The 20,912-nt window shown below is 36.5% G+C and overlaps 1 protein-coding gene across 6 annotated transcripts in view; it reads right to left on the reverse strand.

Moving 5' to 3' along the window:
• Positions 1 to 4,521: 4,521 nt before the first annotated feature.
• LOC113063831 (protein Jade-1-like) overlaps positions 4,522 to 20,912 on the reverse strand; it is a 39,365-nt gene continuing 22,974 nt past the window's right edge. For all 6 annotated transcript variants that reach the window (XM_026234183.1, XM_026234188.1, XM_026234184.1 and 3 more), the window contains exons 10-12: positions 20,729 to 20,846; positions 11,708 to 11,836; positions 4,522 to 10,476 (exon numbers count right to left, since the gene is read on the reverse strand). In XM_026234183.1, coding sequence (XP_026089968.1) covers positions 9,728 to 10,476; positions 11,708 to 11,836; positions 20,729 to 20,846 — 996 coding nt within the window. In that variant the 3' untranslated portion in view covers positions 4,522 to 9,727. The remainder of the gene's footprint in view (positions 10,477 to 11,707; positions 11,837 to 20,728; positions 20,847 to 20,912) is intronic.

Raw genomic sequence — 20,912 nt, forward strand, 5'->3', positions numbered from 1 at the left:
TCTGTAAATAAATTCCATGTTATGATTATGCAAAAACATAAATTTGAAGTATATAAATAATGAAAAAAATTCCTTTAAGTGTGTCAATGCATTTATGGAAAAAAGACATTTAAATGACCATTCTGGTGCCCTTTTTGGCAGAAACACATTATAAATTTCCATCTATTCTGGTAAATCATTTTCATTTTGAAGAAGGGTATTGGCATGCTATTATACCTTGCAAATCCACACTGCATTTTGCTATATATGCCATATTTGAATAAAAAATGCAACCCCCAAGTGTCATTTGAGAAACATAACATTTAAATTATAATTGGGCTACAATTTCTTCTTGGACATGTTAAACATATCTCACCATTTTAAGTAATTTTCATTTTAATTTTGCAACTTACAAAGCTTTAAAATTAGCATATTAAAACTAGTGTAGGAAATGGTAAACATACACTAGAATTAAAAGTTAGTGAACTAACTTTGATGTTGGCTTGGCCATCTTGGCCATGGGGCAAAAGAGCCACAGTACTTGTATGCCCAACATTCTTTAGTTGCCCCGCTGCAAAAAATAAAAAATAATAATACCATAAAAAATACACCTGCAACAGTCTTTTTCCATGGTCCCTTGCTGTTTTCTTTTTTAATAAAAAGCCTAGGCTATGATAACAGCTACGACAGGGTTGTCTAGCTGAATGCGAAATAAGTCATGCAAAAACCATAATCAATTTTAATAGTACTGACAACATATTTTAAGTTATCACACTACTGAAAAATTAAAGAAGGGACACTATATATAGTATACTTCGGTGAGTCAAGAGCTAAACAAAAAGTCCTGTTTCATTACAAAATACTGTAACTTTTATAAACGTTATACTATCACCACAAAATTTTAATTAATATTTATTAAAAAATAAATATTTCATAAAACTGAAACTTAAATATATTATTTCTATAGGCTATACAAAACAGTTACGAAAAAAGACAAAATAATAAGGCTGAATAAGCTGATCTATAGCATGTTAAATGGTGGTTGCCTGTCTATGAATGGTACACCCCAACCACTAAGCTCACAGAAGTGGTTTGACCCAAGTCCTCAGCAGCCAATGACATTGACCTCTTCAAACTGATTTTTAAGGTGTACTTCAGTGTATTTCACGTGAAATACATGTTAAATACCTGCTGATTTTTCACTTGTAAACAACACTATTTAACACGTTAAATAATATTGGATATAACATTGGAGTAATATAGTATTTTAAGTAGCTCTTAAATTTTTTTATAAATGACTTTACCATGTTGTGCAGCGCCGATAAATAAATAATATTAAATACGTGTTGTCTACGCATGAAATACACGTATTTAACGTGTTGTTGACGCGTTAAAATTCACGTGTATTTGACCCTCTTGGCCTTCCATACACATTAGATATAATGAAAGGAGACGTGAAAAAAGGACATCGCTTTGTTTTGATATGGATTACTTTATCACAGAATATTTGTTCGGGAGCACTTGTTTAGTTTAAAAGTAGACATGTCAAGCTTTCTATAGATATATCTCTCATGTCTCTTCGTTGAGTATTCATGGAGTTACACTTCATTTTAATGACGTGTTTGTAAATGAAGATCAGCGCAGACCAAGGCTGCAGACAGCACACCTTGTTTGTTATCTTTATTTTATAAGTGCCCAAAGTTTTGTTGTTATTATGTTTGTATCCAAAAAAAGTAGACCCTTCACAGAGACACGTTAAAATTCACGTGTATTTGACCCTCTTGGCCTTCCACACATTAGACGTGAAAAAAGGACATTGCGTTGTTTTGATATGGATTACTTTATCACAGAATATTTGTTCGGCAGCACTTGTTTGGTTTAAAAGTAGACATGTCAAGCTTTCTATAGATATCTCTCTCACGTCTCTTCGTTGAGTATTCATGGAGTTACAGTTACTTTTTTCCCCTCGATGTCAAATGATATTTCGTTTTGCACGGCTCAACAAACACCTGGATTTTGCTCTTGTTTTGTTCTAATGAGTGGATTGTGTGCATTAATATCTTAAGAAGCTCTTAAAAATATATATAAATGACTTTATCATGTTGTGACGATGGATAGCAATTGATGTGACGTTCAGAACTTCAGCCTGACAGATAAAATCTCACAAGCACATATAAACACTCATTTTCATGTGTATAATATATTCTTCTAATTGTTTTGTGCCGTTTCGCTGCAGGGTTTTAATGTGACAGGCTGTGAATTCTCTATTTAGACTTGTTCAGAGAAATACATCGCGAGCTCGCGGACATTTGGCTGCCGCGAATATATCATGTTATTACTTTAAACAGTTCAGAAACATCTGAATTCAGCTATTGGTGTGTTCTAACGTGTGGATTGCGTGCAATCGCCGATATAATTTAATTATAAAAGGTCTTAAATAAGAATAAATTCGCTCGTTGTGAGCTCCGTGGAGACAGCCTGAGCTGAGCAGCCGTGATTCTTCTCTCGTCTTTCTGACTGCTCTCTGCCCAGACATCAAGTATTCATAAGCTGTATCACGCTGTCAAATTATATTTCATTTTGCCCACATAAACAGTTAAAACACACCTGAATTCTGCTATTGTTGTGTTCTAATGGGTGGATTAGTGCAATTCGCTGTGATATTATTTTTGGAAGCGCTTAAAAAATGCTGATGACGCGCTCATTTCTCTCTCGTCTTTCTCGCTGTTCTTTGGCCAGAGACATAATTTATAAATGAGATCTGACCCGGTAATAATAACATATGTTGGTTTAGCTTGTCAGTGTGAATGAAATGTGTAGCCTATATTTATTTGTCCGATCTCGCCCCGAAACGCGGCTGTCATGTGGACTTCAAGTGTTCAGAGAAATACATCGCGAGCTCGCGGACATTTGGCTGCCGCGAATATATCGTGTTATTACTTTAAACAGTTCAGAAACATCTGAATTTAGCTCTTGGTGTGTTCTAACGTGTGGATTGCGTGCAATCGCCGTTTTAAAAGGTCTTAAATAAGAATGAATTCGCTCGTTGTGAGCTCCGTGGAGACAGCCTGAGCTGAGCAGCCGTGATTCTTCTCTCGACTGCTCTCTGCCCAGAAATCAATTATTAATGAGCCCTAACCCCTGTAATAATCAGATATGTTGGTTTAGCTTGTCAGTTTGAGGGAAATTGTATTATTTACTTGGTATTTTTAACCAGTTTAAAAGTGAAACAAAACCCGACTCCTCCCTTTAATCTCGGTTATTGCAACTAGGGGCGCAATTTTTCTCAGACAATGTAAGTCTATGGGTAATGTATTTTGACATTTAAAAATTAATTAAAAAAAAACTTTAAGTCTGATCAGTCTGAAAAGATATAGCAACCAGCACCGCTCTATCCCGCAGGTGTCTGCCGAGTTTGGGGCTTGTGGCTTTAAAGCCCTAGGAGGAGTAGCGTTTAGAATTTCTGTCAGAAAAATAAGAAGAAAAAGAAGAAGTTTAAATAGCATAACAGTATGTTGGCTTGTTGCCAAGCCAACATAATTACATAATAGAATTTTCAAATTGAATATTGCTACACAGAGCAGTAACATTCCTTTACTAGTGTCCTTGCATATATCATACACTTGCACTTTAGTGCATTTTTTCACTCAAATCTTTTTTTGGCCATAATTTGGAAAGAATATTTGTTAATGAGAATATGGAAATAATTTTATGTGGTAACTAACATTGATAACTGCAATATGCTAGTCTTTGTGATAACAAAGGGGTTTGTTTTACCATTTAAAATATTCAAGAATATATAACTTTTTCCTGTTCCTAAACCCAACAGAACAGTTATTTTTACATTTAAGTTTTTGTCAGCAAATGATTAGAAAAAAATAATAAAAATACTATACTGCATTTTGGAAATACTGTATTGTATTTGTGTGTTCATGTATATTTCAGTAGATACACATAACAGTAATGCAACTGCCAATGCAGAAGGTATAAAGCCACTGATGGGATGTCTGCATGTGAACTCATTTTGGAAAGATATAAAACATTTTTAAATAAATCCAGTGTTTGTTTTAGCTACAAATTTGAAAAAAAAATTCTGTTTTAGCGTTTATGCTAAAGATTCATCAAAATTTGTGTAATCAATTAATATAAGCATATAGGAATAAAACGGCACACAAGTATGTTTTAGACCCTCATTTGCTGACTGTGCATTCGCTTATGAAAGTCATTGTGTGGGTTTTATTTTATTTCCTATATCGTTAAGACTTTGGTAGTCACTTAGTCACTGTTTTTAAAAACTGTCATAACAAATAACCTGAGACCACCACCAAGTATGTCTTTTTCATGAATGAATCAGTTGAAAGAATGATTCAATGACTCCCATATGAAGACAGTGATGTGTCGCCACCTACTGGTGTAATACTTTAACACTGAGAAAGAGTCACTGTACAATCCTCCCACTAAAACACTTTCTGAAAGTTGTTATTATTCTGGGGTATGTTTGTGTTTTGTGCGTGTGGTGGAGTGACACTGATCACAGAGACGTAAGACAGAAAGCACAGCTTTATTGACTGCACTGGTCGACCACAGCCGAGCGCTGGCGATGATGGGACTGGAGCTGTTATTAAGGCATCACATACAGCATGCACATACAGTCACATGAACATTATATTGCTCTAAAGACTGCTTAACATGGAAAATGTACAAAAAGGAAAAAATAGGTTTTTGCACTGATGAAAAATACTTGTCTTTTTTCCTTCTATAAAGATTTCCAATACAAGAAAATAAATATCGCAAAAAAACAAAAGAAGCCTAAAATAATTTAAAATAGCTCTTCTTCTTTTTCTAATTATATGTTCAATAGTTTTCTCTGCTATTAACAAATGGCACAACATTCTTTGAAACAAAGAACATAGAAGGATAAACTCCTGCAACATTCATATCATCGTATCCTAACCGTGTCGAGCGGAAGATGTTGACAGATTTACAGGACACGTGTGATTCTTAATGGACTTCTCCTGCACCTCGTTTACTCTTTCAAGAGAGAACGACAGAAAGAACTGCTCGGTCACAGGGGCATGTGGGAAAAATTTGCTGCATAGTAAACAAGACAGGAGAGAGTTGGATATGACCGCAAAAGCCGCAGCTGAACAAGCGAGAGATATTTCACGACTGGTTTCTGAGACGCGTCAGTAAACAGATCCTCTGGAAGTGAACGACAACACTGAAAGATACTCAGGTGAAGCTCATGGGGGTCAAACGTCACCAAAATCCATTAAAGAAACCCTTAAAAGCTTAAAAGCAGAAGTGCTGTTTGTAATGAATCTTATTCATGCTGATTTTAATAATAATAAGATGTCCAGACATCTTTACAAATGCAAAGAAACAAACAAAAAAAGGGCACTTCACTTTATTTCTGTGGATGAATTATGACTTTTCTTCAATAATCAGTTCCATCCTAGAGAACAGCTGGATCTTAGGGGTGTGCGATAGGTGTCTTCTAGGATAATTTACGAATTGTTTTAAGGATACGTGAGCTGATGTTAAGTATGTCACTCACTTGGCACAAACCAGATGATGCAGCCTAGAAGAATGCGGTCAGAATAACCTGAAATACAAGATTTAATGTAAAATAAAATGATATTTATGAGCTTTTGTCTTATATGGTAATTTGGCAATATCACACGAGCACAAGTGCTGTTTTTAAAAATATAAACACACTTGTAAATGTGATATCGATTGATTTTACACAGTAATTGTCATTTAAATGAGCTAAAAAGACAACAGTACTGTCAGTTTTTTCTCAATTTTATGTAAGGAAAATAGTTTCAAACAAATCCATGACAAAACCGTTTTGAGCTCTTCCTTACTGAATGAATGCATGTTTTTGAGCGAATAGCTTGAGGGAATGACTCTGCCACCTACTGGTGGTTTTTGTTTTAATACTTTTAAGTATTGTTTTATTATTATTGTGTCTTGATCAGATGCAACACGATGCTGTGACATGATAAAAGGTATCTTTTCCATGTTAATCTGAGTTTTTGTCCGAACAGCGGATTCTATTTTAGAAACGGTTTCTATTTTCTGGTACGTCGTAGCTGGACTGAAAACCTTGGCACGGCTCGTCTGGTTAGGACACAGTTTTAGGCATTTGTAACTGCATTCAGGCCACCTCTGAGCTGCACTGAACTCTGTGTAAATCATCATAAATGCCTCGAGGTGGAAAATTTATGTAAAAGTTATGTATCTTATGTGAGCCATGATGGGCCTAAACCAGCCAACGTACCAGCACAAAAACACCCTACACCTCGTCTTATTATAAACAAAAAAAAAAAAATGTTTTTCATCAATATCGCACACCCCTTGGTGGTCTTGATGATTTCCAGCTATTTGTAGAGACAAAAGAATAATCGAGTGCAAAGACTAGTTACCTTCTGTCATTAAAGCGGAAGGCTCACTAACAACATACGAGTGTCAAGATCTACTCAGTCATTACGTTGTGGGAGGAAAACGGTCGCACAGAAGCTGAACATTTACAGAGATTACGTAGAGTATATGTTATAGTTTTGGTACACGAACGGCAACGAAGCATGATAAAGCAGCTTGAACTCTTGCAGGAGGCTGAAACTAAGTCACTAAAGGCACAGTACTCCATGTCTGCGTTGGGTGCATACTGAACCAGAGAACGGCAAATGACCAGCGCTATGATTAGTCCCTATTAAAGCAGCTAAGATACATGAAATCTGTACAGGTCGCTGTCTGTGGTCTGTACGGATACAGTAGACGGCTGTCGCGATTTGAGCCAGCGAAGGACTGAAACAATTCATCCACCGCGGCGTTGTTCCAAATCCAAAATTACTCTTCTGTGGAACACGAAATGACGGGATTCTAGTCTTCTGGTGAAAAATCCTTTGGTTATGATGCTAGTCGCAAATTTGCCACAACGTTGGAGATCTACGGTGACTGGGGAAGGATTTTTCGGTAAATTAAACACTTAAAATTTGGGCAGAGACCAGAAGACTCGGAATGTAGCGCATGGACTAATTTTTTTGTCCTTTTTGGACCCATTTGCTTTCATTGTATGGAAAAGAACAGCAAACCGGTTTGGAACGACAAGACTGAATACAGAACTGTCCTTGTTTTGGGTGAACTAACCCTTCGATCACTGACACGCATTACGTACGCTACACATCAGTAGCTTTTGTCTCGAACTAAACCTTTCTGGACAGCTCGCGTCTGTGATTGCTGATGAGGACGATGCTCGATTGATGATGCGATCCAGGAGTGTACGGGTGGATATCAGTGCACGCTGAGATCTTCAGAAGATCCAGACACAAAGTTTACATCCACTTCAGAGCATATGCTGACTTGCTTTTCTTTGGCATCATCATACATAATAAAACAAACTCAGTGTTTCATCATTACACTGTGAGAAGATCATCTCAAAACGTGACGTTTTGGCAAAGAAACCTTGTTGTTTGTGAATGTACAGGTTTAAGCTTTTCAGATGATTGCAATCACTTCTTCGCTATAACCCTGAGATAAACACCATGGGTTGATTCATTAGACGTCACAATCAGAGGGAAAACATTAGCAAAGCCTGAGGACACTTCGTAAGTGTCGATCCAATTAGACTGACGGACGTCGGTGTTGGAACAGCACTTTGCTAAAGCAGTATTGATGGATCGACGCGGTTTTCTAGGCACCTAGAATCTCTATGACTTTGACATCTACATACAAGCTTTTGGACCAAGCAGGTGTCAGTTTCTGATTGCCATCATTGTATTAAAATAGTTAAACATGTTGATTATTCGTTTGATTTAGGGGGCTACAGAAGGCACACTTTAATGGAGAACAACAATGGTTCTTTCTGAACAAATGTACTGAAGTGGGAAAGAAAGTGCCAGATACGAAAGTGAATCTCACAAAAGATCCCTCCAAAAAATTCTAGACATTTTAATTAGTTGTAACTGGAACTATCAGAAGTGGTCCAATTGAGTTGCATGACTATTTTTAACTTTTTTAAAGTGATTATCTCGATCTGTTGGTATCGCAAAACCACCAATTTTTATTTTACTTCGTTTAACCATGGTGGTCGACTTTGTGTCATGGTGCACAACAAATTTCGGGTCATACAGACATTTATGGAAAGCTCAGTTTCTTGGCTCAAGATGGAATTAAAAACTGATATCAAATGCATATTTCAAGATACATGAACTTTCCTTAGACTCAGAATTGAAATCCAAATGCAAACAGCAATTAATGGCTAAGCACAATGGAGGCAGAATGAGGCGCAAGCATGGCAGGGAGGATCAAACCGAAAGTAACACTGAGTAATTGAAGACATTTTAAGGTGATTTAATATAAACTGGCTGAAAATCATGAATTCAGTCATTATTAATATGATTTAATGGTTTATCAATTTTGACCGATAGGTGGCGCTGTTACCAAATTGATGTGGTGTGGTCAGTTGTCAGTTTATCAAAGCTTTACAGAGATACAGCCTCAGATACAGTTTGGCATTAAATTAATTGGTACGTTAAACGAAAACCGTTTTATCTATCGACACGAAATTCATGAATTTTTTCCAGTATGGTCTGAAGATGATATGAGCCAAATTTGGTGAAAATCAGACCAATGGTCTAAGTGAACAAAAAAATCTAAATAGCGGACAGGAAGTTCGGCCAATGCATGATCCAAGAAATCTATCAAGAGGAGTCTCAAGACATAGGGCTAAATTAATCAAAAGCTATACAAATTTTTAAAATTCCATTATAATGTTTGACCACAAGGTGGTACTGCTACAAAACGTTTGAGTATGTCTAGGAAACTGTGCTGAAGACACATACCATGTTTTGTAACAATACACCAATGCATTCGTAAATATAGCATTTTTTGTCCAAATTGGAAATGATAGATGCCCAAAATTGCCGACATGGGAAACTGGGAACGTTTGACTCTACATGCTGCTCTGAATGTAAAGAGAAAAAATTTCTTACGATTTTTCAAGATACTGAGGTTTCCATAAACAACCCCAAATTATGTGTGCGCCATGACACAAAGAAGACCACAGTGATGACACGAAGTAAGATAAAAACTACAAAACTAATGTCTTGCGATACCAATAGATAGAGGAAATCAACGTTACAACTTCAGACCACTCGAGATGGATTGAACAAACATCAAAAATGTGCTCAATCGTCACACGGCTCTTAAAACAGGCTTCATGTTCGTGAGATTCACCCATGATGGAAGCTGATCTGTCACGTAAGAATTACGCTCAAGTGTCCGTGTGATTCTGGTACATCTAGTCTCTGTAAAAGCGAATGAGGCGGTGGATACGACATAGATGTGTGCTACATTCCCCAACGGCTATTTGTGCTTATTTGTGTCATATTTTCTCTGTACATCATTTTATAGTAGCCGCATCCTCTGGAGACACATGACAGACGTATTTATATAAAACAAACACACCCTGAACAGACGTCATAATGCCCACGTCATCGTCCCTGTTCCAGGACAGAGCCTATTGCTTCCCAAGAGGACACACTTGACAGTGTTCATTTAGACTTTTTCGATTCTTCTTGTTTTTGTCAAGCACAAATGGTTATGGTTGCATAAATGTAGGCGACGGACTAACATACTCTGACACGTAAAGCGAGAAAAGAACACACGCCTTTACATCCGAAAGTCTAGAAACGGGAGAGAGACTGTGTCTCCGACAGCAACACCGCTGCATCCAAATATGGTTTTAGGAGGCCAGCACGCTTCTCCGCACTACCTCCTCCTTCCCAGCATGCAGTTGGGGCAAGCGCAGCTTCCGGCTGAAAGAGGGCAGTTCACTGTCACTCTGTTCCGCGTCAGAGAAATAGCCGTCTGTTTCAGTGTCGTGCGCGGAGATGTTGTTCCCAGTGCTGTTGTGCAGCAAGACCTGCGTCGTGTTGCTCTTGGAGCGTGACTTGCCCTGTCTAGGCAGACGCAGACGCAAGGCCACCTGCGAGCGCTTGTCGCTCTCCGTATCCCCATCGTCCGCACCAGCGTCCCAAGAGCCATGCTCCTCGGAAATGTGGCACGAGTCCATTTTGGATATGGCTGGCTGCAGAGGGTCCGGCCTGCCTTCGCTGCTGCGGGTGTGATGAGGGTGTACATGGCGTACTCTTTCTCCTCGTTTGGGAAGTTGGTCCTCAGGACAAACCTTGCCTTTGACTGCGGATCCGATTCTTGGAAGCGAGACGGACTTCCTGCGGGAGCGTGGCCCAGCCCTGGGCTTGCGGCCCTGCTGGGGTGTTTTCCAGGAGGACTTGATGGAGTGGTCCATCATGAGGCTGAGCAGGTTCTCCTCGCCCTGCAGGAGCTGGTCTGACAGGAGGCTGGCGGAGGGGTCGCGGCTCTCTTCGGATAGAGACCACTGGCTCAGCATGTTATCTGCCGTGATGTGAACCGATTGAGCCAGCCAGCTGTCAAAAAGCGAGCCGTCCAGCGGGAAGGATTTGGAGAAACCTGTGGAAGAGATATACATTCAGTCTGTGTCCATCCCAGCTACTAGCATCTGAACCAGCTAATCAAGGCGTCCAGAGGCCTGCTGCATGAAGCCAGTTTTAATTTCTACCCACACACTCAAGCTACAGTTTTCGAGCTCGAGAGGCTGGGTTGGTTTTGAGCGGGTTTCATCTCAATAGTTGCGCTGCACTGCTACCCTGCTCTGAAGAGATCGCAAACCTGAAACTGGACCAATCAGCTGTGAGGACAGTGATCTGATGCAACATAGCCACTCCCCCTGAATCTCTCACTCAATTAAAGCAGTTAACAGTGAAAAAAACATTTAAGAGAAAATTGTAGTCTTTTGCTGCTAAATGTTTTTATATAATTATTTGATTTATATAATTCTTTACATAACATAAAACAAACATATGTGACCCTGAACCACAAAACCATTTATAATGGTCAATTTCTTGAAATTGAGATTTATGCATCATCTGAAAGCTGAATAAATGATCTCTCCATTGATGTGTGGTTTGTTCAGAGGACAATGTTTGTCTGAGATACAACTATTTGAAAATCTGGAATCTGAGGGAGCAAAAAAATCTAAATATTAAGAAAATCATCGTCCAAGTTGTCCAAATGAAGATTCTTGGCAATGCATGTTACTAATCAAAAATTGTGTTTTGATATATTTATGGTACGAAATTTACAAAATATCTTCATGGAACATGATCTTAATATCCTATTTTTGGCATGAAATATTTTTTTTTTTAAATTTTGACCCATACAATGTATTTTTGGCTACTGCTACAAATACACCCCAGAGACTTAAGACTGCTTTTGTGCTCCAGAGTGACATAAATTACTTTTATAAGTTTAGAGAAGATGTGAAACATTTTTACATTTCCCCCCACTTTAAACAATTTCACATGCCATGTATAATATTGACTTGATCATGCGAACAGCATTAAAATGATCAAAAGTGATCAAATCTGTTGTTCTTCTTTAGAACATAACTTGACAGTAACATAATTAAACTCATGAGATCCTAAAGTGACATGGCAGTATAACCTAAAAATGAGCCGCAGAACAAAAAGGACGAATCTGAGAACCTCTGCTCTATTGAGTTTTTTCGTCTCGTCTGAAAAGTATTTTAAGGGGTTGCATTTTAAAGGTTGACTGAATTGTACTGCTGTTTTTTGCAGATCTGTACAGATGATGAAACCGAACACATCCTTCAGTTACTTACCCAGCTGTGTGAATACAGAGCTGTCATCTGATCTCCATTTGTCTTTCTTGTCTGGACTACTCTTTCTTCTTTCTTTCACTCGTTCCCGGACTCCATTGCGATGAATCTTCTCCCCTCTCCGAGTTTTTTCTATAAAGTACAGAATATAAAAGAGCATGCAAAATGCGTAAAATTAGCACTTAAACAAATTACAGCTGTCAACCATTGAATTTTCCTCTTAAATATTTCAAATTATATTCAGTGTCTCCAGCACAGCTTTAGGAAGCACTGAGTTTGAGGAAAAGATCAGCAAACACCAGATTTTAAATCAACCGTCCACAAGAGGGTGCAAGACATGCATTTCATTTTAAATAATCCTTTAAATTTAGTATTTCATGTCAATCATTCATTTCAGTTTATTTTATTCAGATTAAAATGGCAATTGATATATAATAATAATAATATAATTGTAATAACAAAACGTGAAAACGGTCCTTGCTGATCTCCTGAATTCGAAGATAAATTTTGTGGATTTTTTTTATATTTTAGTCATTCATTTGTCAATGCATTTTACAGAAAGAGCACATTCTTAACTTAATGCAACTTAAACCTTTAATGTCGTATGATGCGGTTTTTATTGTCATGACATTTTGTGAGGGAATCATTTTGTCATCAGAATATGTTTAGGTACGATTTCCAGTTTGAATTCAGTTAAATGATACCATAATGCAGATATTTTGTGAGTATTGTTCATAATATTTCAAGATGAGCACTTAATGGATTGAAGCATTAATTGAGCTGATTATCCAGACATTATTTTTCAGAAAAACCATATGTTCATCCGGCTTCTGAGGAGGAAGGTTTATTTGTTCATCTCTCAATCATCATTGTATTACATTGCATTATGTTTTAGAACTTTGTTCAGACAACTGAGCATATCTTATAAGACACATAGGAGTCATTATTGGGAGATATTTATATGATTACAAGTTATCAGAATTTAATCTTAATTTTTTTTTTCATATGTGACCCTGGACCACAAAACTTTTTTCAAAATTGAGATTTATAGATCACCTGAAAGCTGAATCAAAATACTTTAAGGTCAATATTTGGTTGACATACAACTATTTGAAAATCTGGAATCTGAGGGAGCAAAAAAATCTAAATATTGAGGAAATCACCAATAAAATTGTTCAAATTAATTTTTAACAATGCATGTTACTAATCAAAAATTAAGTTTTTATATATTTATGATAGGAAATTGACTAAATATCTTCATGTAACATGATCTTTACTTAATATCCTAATGATTTTTGGCATAAATGACAAATCAATAATTTTGACCCATACATTGCATTTTTAGCTATTATTACAAATATACCCCAGAGACTTAAGATTGCTTTTGTGCTCCAGGGACACATAAATATCAGCATCTGCAACAAACTGCATGTTTTTGCATGTAATTTGAATAAAAAATTTTTTTGAAAATTGAAAAAAAAATAAAAAATTTTTTTTGGATATTTTAATTTTTTAAAATCCACTTTTCTAGCTATTATTTCAGACATATGATCTTTAATCATAATAGCTGAGCTCACTTAAAGCTAATACAGCTCAAAAGCATTTTTATTTTGGTTCTTCATAGTAAAGGGTATTTTTTAATCAAGATCCCAAAAACCCAAAAATGAGAAAACATCACACATCAGGCAGCAATCAGCCGCTTAATGTAATTTAAAGCTTCTATACATCACTTTAGTACATCTCAGTGGTGGACAGTTGTTCAGATGTGACGTCAAGACAGTTTGGCTGTAGTGTATCTCACGTATGGAAAAATAAGGTCCAGATTAACCTTAAATGGTGTTGTTGAGGGACGAGTTTTTTTGGAAGGCAGAATGAATATGGGTCTTAACAGCAGATGACAGAAAGCCAGCAAGTAGAGGAAAAAGTGCTGAGTCAGAGATTCAGGAATAACGAACAATGCAAAGAGGGATCCGAACAAATGCAGCTCCTCCGCACAACACTGTGTAAAAAACAGGTCAATGCTGACCCTTGTAGCTCAAACAAAAAACGATTAGGCAGGTCTCATGAATGCAGAACGCTCACACATCACCACATGACTTTTCTGTTTTAAGCTTTCGAATCTTGTTTATTTTCACCAATAGAGCTATTGGATTTATTTGATGAATTGCAATCTAACATGTAGGAACCTAGCGTGAAAACCAACATAATATCAAATGAACACACTATCTCACAGTTCAAATCTTTTCTCCAGATTCCCTGAATCTTTCCAAGTATAGTATAAGTATAGTAGATGGAAAAAGACCAAAATTCTTGGGAATCTTGAACTTAGAAAAGTTATTTTTCGTTTGGCACCAATGAGCCCGAATAAGTTTCAAACATATGCCTACAATATCAATTGAACAACCAACAACAATGGCCATAAGCAGGCAATCAACCCTCAATAGCTGATCAATTAAACTTTCAATCATTATGTAATTTGGCACAAGGTATGAATCAAATGTGAGAATTGGCCGAAAGGTGCTTCTAAAATAAGTTGGGCGTATTATATTTTTGGAAGTGATCCATTTATTGGCCTGTATATTGTAAAATCAATGCCCTGATGTACACGTGCTGTGTCCAAAATCACCCCTATACCCTTGTATTGGTGGTGGTTGAGGAGAGACCCCCCCGACATGATTGTAAAGCGCTCTGGGTGTGAAACAATACACAATAAAGCACTATATAAATGCATCATTCATTCATCATTGTAAATTTGGAGTGGTGTCCAAAACCATAGTCGACATTATTGAGTGCATTCATTTAATCCCATAATGCACTGCAATAACAGAGGGTGCTAAATACATTGAATGGCGGCATCTGTTCGTTTCAGTTTGAGCAGTTTCAGTCATTTTCTCCCAGGATCCCTATAATAATAATAGTAGTAATAATAATAATAATAATAATAATAATAATAATAATGATGATGCTTGGACATCAACAATGAATTTTTGTGGCTATTTTTAATTTAATAAATTTTCCCAGTTTAAACAACACAAATCTAACATCATGTCCAACATCATAGACAAAGTATAGAAAATGGAATTTATGAAATATGTAGTTTAAGCACCTTATTTCACTGAGTAGTTAATCGAATCTAGTTAAAATAGAAAATAATTTTTGGAAGTGTTCCCAGATAGCAAGCAATGAATCAACGCTAACAGGATTTAATTAATGTTACAAAGCGGTGTTGGTTCAATATCACATTTTCACCTGCAATTGAATGTAGAAAAAAAATTGACATTTAAAAAAAAAATGGTTTAAATTGTATGGTAATGTCACTGGATCATCATTATGAAGTGAAGATGTTCCAACATCACTGGTTCACCCTTAGTCAATGTTGAAAAATAAAAACCAACCCATTGGCAGTGTCACTGATTCAACTCTATGATGTTGATTCGACATCACTGTTGAATCCAGTGGTGGACAGTCACACTTTGTTTTAAGCAAAGCACTTATTGGCTTATTGGTCATGCATTTCCATTTTCTTGTTTTATATTTTGATATTATAAAATTACTATTATAAAACATTTAATTATCCAGAAATCAGATCTTGACAAATTTTGCACTTTTGTGTGTGTGTGTGTGTGTGTGTGTGTGTAGTAAAAACAGTCCCAAAGTGCCTTAAAAAACAAACGTTTCTTCAATTTCCAACACAAAGCAAATAAAGAGCTACCTAGGTAGGATGCAGCCTTCCATTTGAGAAACACCCAACAACTCACTGATTCAAATGATTCGGTCAGAGCGACACCTGCTAACAATTCAGTGAATTCACAAGTCTGACTCAAAATGAGCCAAGAACAGGAGATCCCCAGAGCTTGAGTGCTTTTCTACTCTGTAAAAAAACACGGATCATTATAGGTTTAGTTCAAATTCCCTCTGAAAGAAGTATTATTTTTGTGGATTGGCTATTATTTAGTGCTATTAACATGTAATGTCTGGTTCATTCATACTGGAAGCCAGAGGGCTCCATTGTGCAGAAACTCAACATATGCATCACAGAAGTAATAAAACTCATGATACTCTATGATTAAAAGTAGAAACGTTTTGAATGAGGAATCAAGAAGACAATAAATACTCTTTTACGACAATGTATAGTTTATCTGTGTTCTTCTAGCCATCTTGGGTATTTTCATCCATTCATCAATCCATTGCTAATAACCTTTTTTACAGTTACTGTATATAATATATTTTCTGCCACATTCTGTGATAAGAAGCCCTATCAGATCACAATAGGAAGTTACTTCATACATTCGAGTGATGTTGTGGAGCAAAAACATGTTTCCATCTCTCCTGTTCCGTTGCATGCCTATGAGAAAACTCCTGTTTACTCTGACACTGAAGCCTGATTTTCACATTCGTTCAGTTGTACGAACAAATGGCACTTCAGCCGCCAAATGGGATGGAGCCGATCACTACATAAGTCGGCTCAGAGTGCCATTCGTCAAATTTTTTCTCCTTCAGCATAAAGATCATCCTTTCACTAAACTCTGAAGCAAGAAGCAAGAAGCTACTCCAGTTGGCTGACTTACGGCCCAGTCACTTAAGACCACCCTCTTTTTGGCTTTAACTTCAGTCATGCGAGTGGGTGACCTGCCAGCACTTTCAGTCAGTGCTTCATGCCTTGAGTTTAGGCCTAATGACTGTAGAGTCATCCTCACACCAAGACACGACTATGTGCCTAAAGTGCTTTCCACTCCGTTCAGAGCACAAGCCAATACCCTTCTAGCTCTTCCAAATTGAGAGGATGAGCAGGGTCCCAATACACTCTGCAAGTTCCGGCAGTCAAAGCAGCTCTTTTTAGGTTTCGGAGGCTGCTCTAACTGGCTGTGTCTCACTAGATCATTCACTCTATAGCCCTGGCTTATTCCCCAGCAGACCTACAGTGTCTCATCAGAGTGAGGGCTCACTCCACCAGAGGAATAGCCCCTTCCTGGGCTTGGTCCAGCGGAGTTTCAATTGGTGATATACGTGTCTTCACCATCTACCAGATTTTATAACCTATATGACCCTGGTCTTCAGGCACAGATTTTGTCTGCTTAATTTACCTAATGCCCTAGATTAGTGGAGAAGGTCTTGTTATGTACAGGTGCTTCTCAATAAATTAGAATGTCGAGGAAAAAGTACATTTATTTCAGTAATTCAACTCAAATTGTGAAACTTGTGTATTAAATTCAATGCACACAGACTGAAGTAGTTTAAAACTTAGGTAATTTTAATTGTGATGATTTTGGCTCACATTTAACAAAAAACCCACCAATTCACTATCTCAAATCATCTTCTGCATGTTGTTCTTCCACACTTTTTCATTCCACTCAACTTTCTGTTAACATGCTTGAATACAGCACTCTGTGAACAGACAGCATATTGGCAATTAATTTTTTTGACTTCCACTCCTTGTGAAGGGTGTCAATGATTATGAGAGACCATTTGGAAGGCTTCAGGAAACCTTTGCAGGTGTTTTGAGTTGATTAACTGATTGGCATGTCATCATATTCTAATTTGTTGAGATTGTGAATTGATGGGTTTTTGGTAAATGTGAGCCAAATCATCACAATTAAAAGAACCAAAGACTTAAATAAATTCAATGCAAACTGACTGAAGTAGTTTAATACATAAGTTTCAAAATTTTAATTGAATTACTGAAATAAATAATATTTTCCTCGAGATTCTAATTTATTGAGAAGCACCTTGTAGACCCCAGCATGTTGTCTTGGGTCTCATATTTGACTCATGCTTTTTACAAGCCCTCATTATGGGCGCTCCGGGCTGGGTTTGAAGAGCAGCTTCGTTCTGCACTTGCTTATAGCACACAGCTATTGGATGTGCTCCCCATAATTGTTCAATGCAAAGGGAGAGACGGTTCAAAAGGGAATGCTCCAGTTACATTCGTAATCTCAGTTCCCTGAGATGCACAATTGTAAGCGGGGAAGTGTTTTCTCATATCAGTGAGTAGACTTAGAGAACATACAAACAGAGCCACAAAACAGGAGAAATAAAACGCCCGGAAATTATTTAAACACAAAACCAAAAGAAAAAAACAAAACAATTTGTGTACTAAAGCATGGATGTTGTACCGAACAGGTTCAATATTATACTGAGAAATTTAAATACACACATACATATATATATATATATATATATATATATATATATACACATTTTTTTTTTTTTTTTTACTTGTTTGAACACATGAAGTATCAGTAACCTGATATTTTAATATACTTAATACGTAGATCAGGAATATTGAGCAGTAGAATTATTTAAATACATAATATGAAATTCATTAAAAAGTATATAAAATGACAAAAAAATTCAATGATCAGTACTTTCAATACTTAAGTACATTAAAAATCTAATTCTTTTGTACTTTGAACAGAGTAAAATCGAAATCCTAATAGTTTTACTGGATTAATATTTTATTAGTTATCTGCACTTTTACTCAAGCACTTGATTTGATTATATATATATATATATATATATATATATATATATATATATATAAATAAATGTTGATTCTATACCACTTTTGTTGATTCATTTTATTTCATTGAAAATATTACTGAAATGTCAACAGAAAACAATGTTACCATCTAATGTACCAAGTTAACATTGGCTACGTTTACATGCAACCAAATAATCCATTTGTAATCGGATTGATGGCTCAATTGGACTGAAAAGCCTTCATGTAAACACCTTAATCGATTCGACTGAGCTTGATTGAAATGGTGGTTTATTCCTCTTCTAATATGATTAAAAGTGCATGTAAACACTAAAACCACTAAAACTGAATGTGCAATGACACAGAAATAATGTAATGACATATGACGCAATGAACGAGCGACTCTTACTTTTGAATAAAGTGTCGTATAAATGAGTGTCCTGCCATTAAAATAAAATACCTTTCACTCAGCAACTGTGAAATGGAGCAGGACAACCTTGTTTAGGATACCGGTTTGGGTGCTGGAAGGGGGTTTCTTTATTTCATTTTTTGCATGATAAATGAGAAGCAAAACAAACAAATAAAACGTTTAGGAGAGTGGTTATTATGTGCAAACAGTGAGAAACTCTATATTATCTGTATGTTACTTTCACTATTTGTGCAGTGTACGCATGTCAAAAATAATCCATTCTAATATCGCACACATCAACCCGATCACTATATTTAGTGTTCATGCAAACACTACAATCAGATTCATCAATCGGAATAAATTCAGTCCGACTGAACCAAAAATTGTGCATGTAAACGTAGACACTGTTACCAACAACATTAAGCTGGTGCACAAACTCCTGACCATTTCAAAGTTTGGGGAAACCATTTTAAAATCAAAATGACACCTTTGCAGCCGTTGAGTCACTTTATTTATTTTTAAACAGTTTAACAATCAATGACAAAAAGATCAATCTTAATAAAAGTGGGACAAAAAGAACAACAACCTTTAAGATAATTATTTTGAGGAGTCAGACTACTAGTGGTCCAACGGTTGAAGTTTTAAAAAGCTGGCTTACATCACACTGCTGCCCCTTTTCCTTTGGGATGAAATCTGAAAAAGAAAGCATAATGTCAACTAAGAGCACGTCAAAAAAAACACAGTCACATTCAGGAATGTTAATATGTTAAACAATATGATTCACTTTTTAAATTGCTCAACACAAAAACATTATAGTATCATTAAATTATATTTAATCTAGATATCTAAAATCTATGAACACTTCAATATCAATACAGTCTCTACGATTAACATAACAGAAGCAGAGATTATCTCCAGCCCTAATTAAACACACCTGAAACAGCTAATTAAGGTGTATTGGATATATGAACTCTAAATCGTTATGAACATTACTCACAGGATGTGAACATTAGTCTATAACTGCAGATTAACCTTATGTAGTCTTAATCTCCTAAAATATCACAAAATAGCCTAGCCTGTCAATTTCTCATAAACACAAGGTGAAGTTTTTGTGATGGTGTTTCAGCAGGAACAGGCTTACATTCATCACATTTAATACTGATTGAAGAACATGAATGATTACCTGATAAAGCAGTAATCGGGGAGCAGGACATAAAGCACAGGATCGCATCAAATCCCAGGCCAGGTGATCATGCGGTCAACTACAACTCAACGTATAATTAGTGTCACCTTTATGAGGAGGGTGCTTCTCACTTCTTGGATTCTCCATCCTCATCCTCCTTTACTTGTACTAAAGGAAAGAACGCAAGCTGCTCTGCAAGCAATGAGTAAAGAGAGGGATGCACATACGCTCTTCGGTCGTGTTCTCATGAGAGCACCTGGAGATTTCGTTTGGTGCTCACGCTGTACATAGTGTGACCCATTAAATAGAACAATAAAAAATAAATAAATAATAGTAATAATAATAATATTTTTGCACTTTCGTTAGTTTTTGTTAATAAAATGAACAAAAGAATACAGTGTTATTATAATACTATTATATTTGAAAATTTAAAAGTGAGTGAAAAAAAAAAAAATATAATACATATAAATAAAAATAAAAATGCAATTATTTCACAGTACCCTTAAAAATGCAATGCTAACATTAAAAAAAAAAATAATCTTGTTTTTATATGAATTTTCATCACTTTCAAAGCTGAAGTCATCATGTTTTTATTTTGGAGGGTGGCAAGCAAGTCAAGAGGATCATCAAGTAAGTATAATGAACTGATGGAGGCGCGCCAGTGAATGAAATGTCACAGTTTTTCATTTGCTCTGATACTACCAGCGTGCCTAGATTTAAGCTTTTAGTTGGAATGGAAATCTTATACAGTTTTACAGATACTCGATCTTAAACGATGGCTGTACATTAACAGCTGTCAACCATGTCAGTATGCAAATGAGTGGTCTGAACTTATTTACCCAGCACATTTGATTATTTTGGCCGTGCATTGCCAGCTTAGCTCATGTGCCTCGAGTAAAAACTAGCACTGATCAAAAAGGTGAAAGAAAAACACAGGAGACAGAGTTTTCATACCTCCAGCTAGGTCCTTCTCTATGAGCTGAATCTGCAAGGCAAAGATCTTCTCCTGCAGGTTACATAAAGAGTGTTTGATCTTCTCTCTGCGTGTGACCATGTAGCACAGGTTTCTGACCTGCAAGGAAACACACCATTTACATTTAAATTACAAACTGAAATCGCTAAGTGTTAGCATGTTTCT

This window comes from Carassius auratus, chromosome 46 (assembly GCF_003368295.1).
Source record: "Carassius auratus strain Wakin chromosome 46, ASM336829v1, whole genome shotgun sequence".
NCBI classification, from domain to species: domain Eukaryota; kingdom Metazoa; phylum Chordata; class Actinopteri; order Cypriniformes; family Cyprinidae; genus Carassius; species Carassius auratus.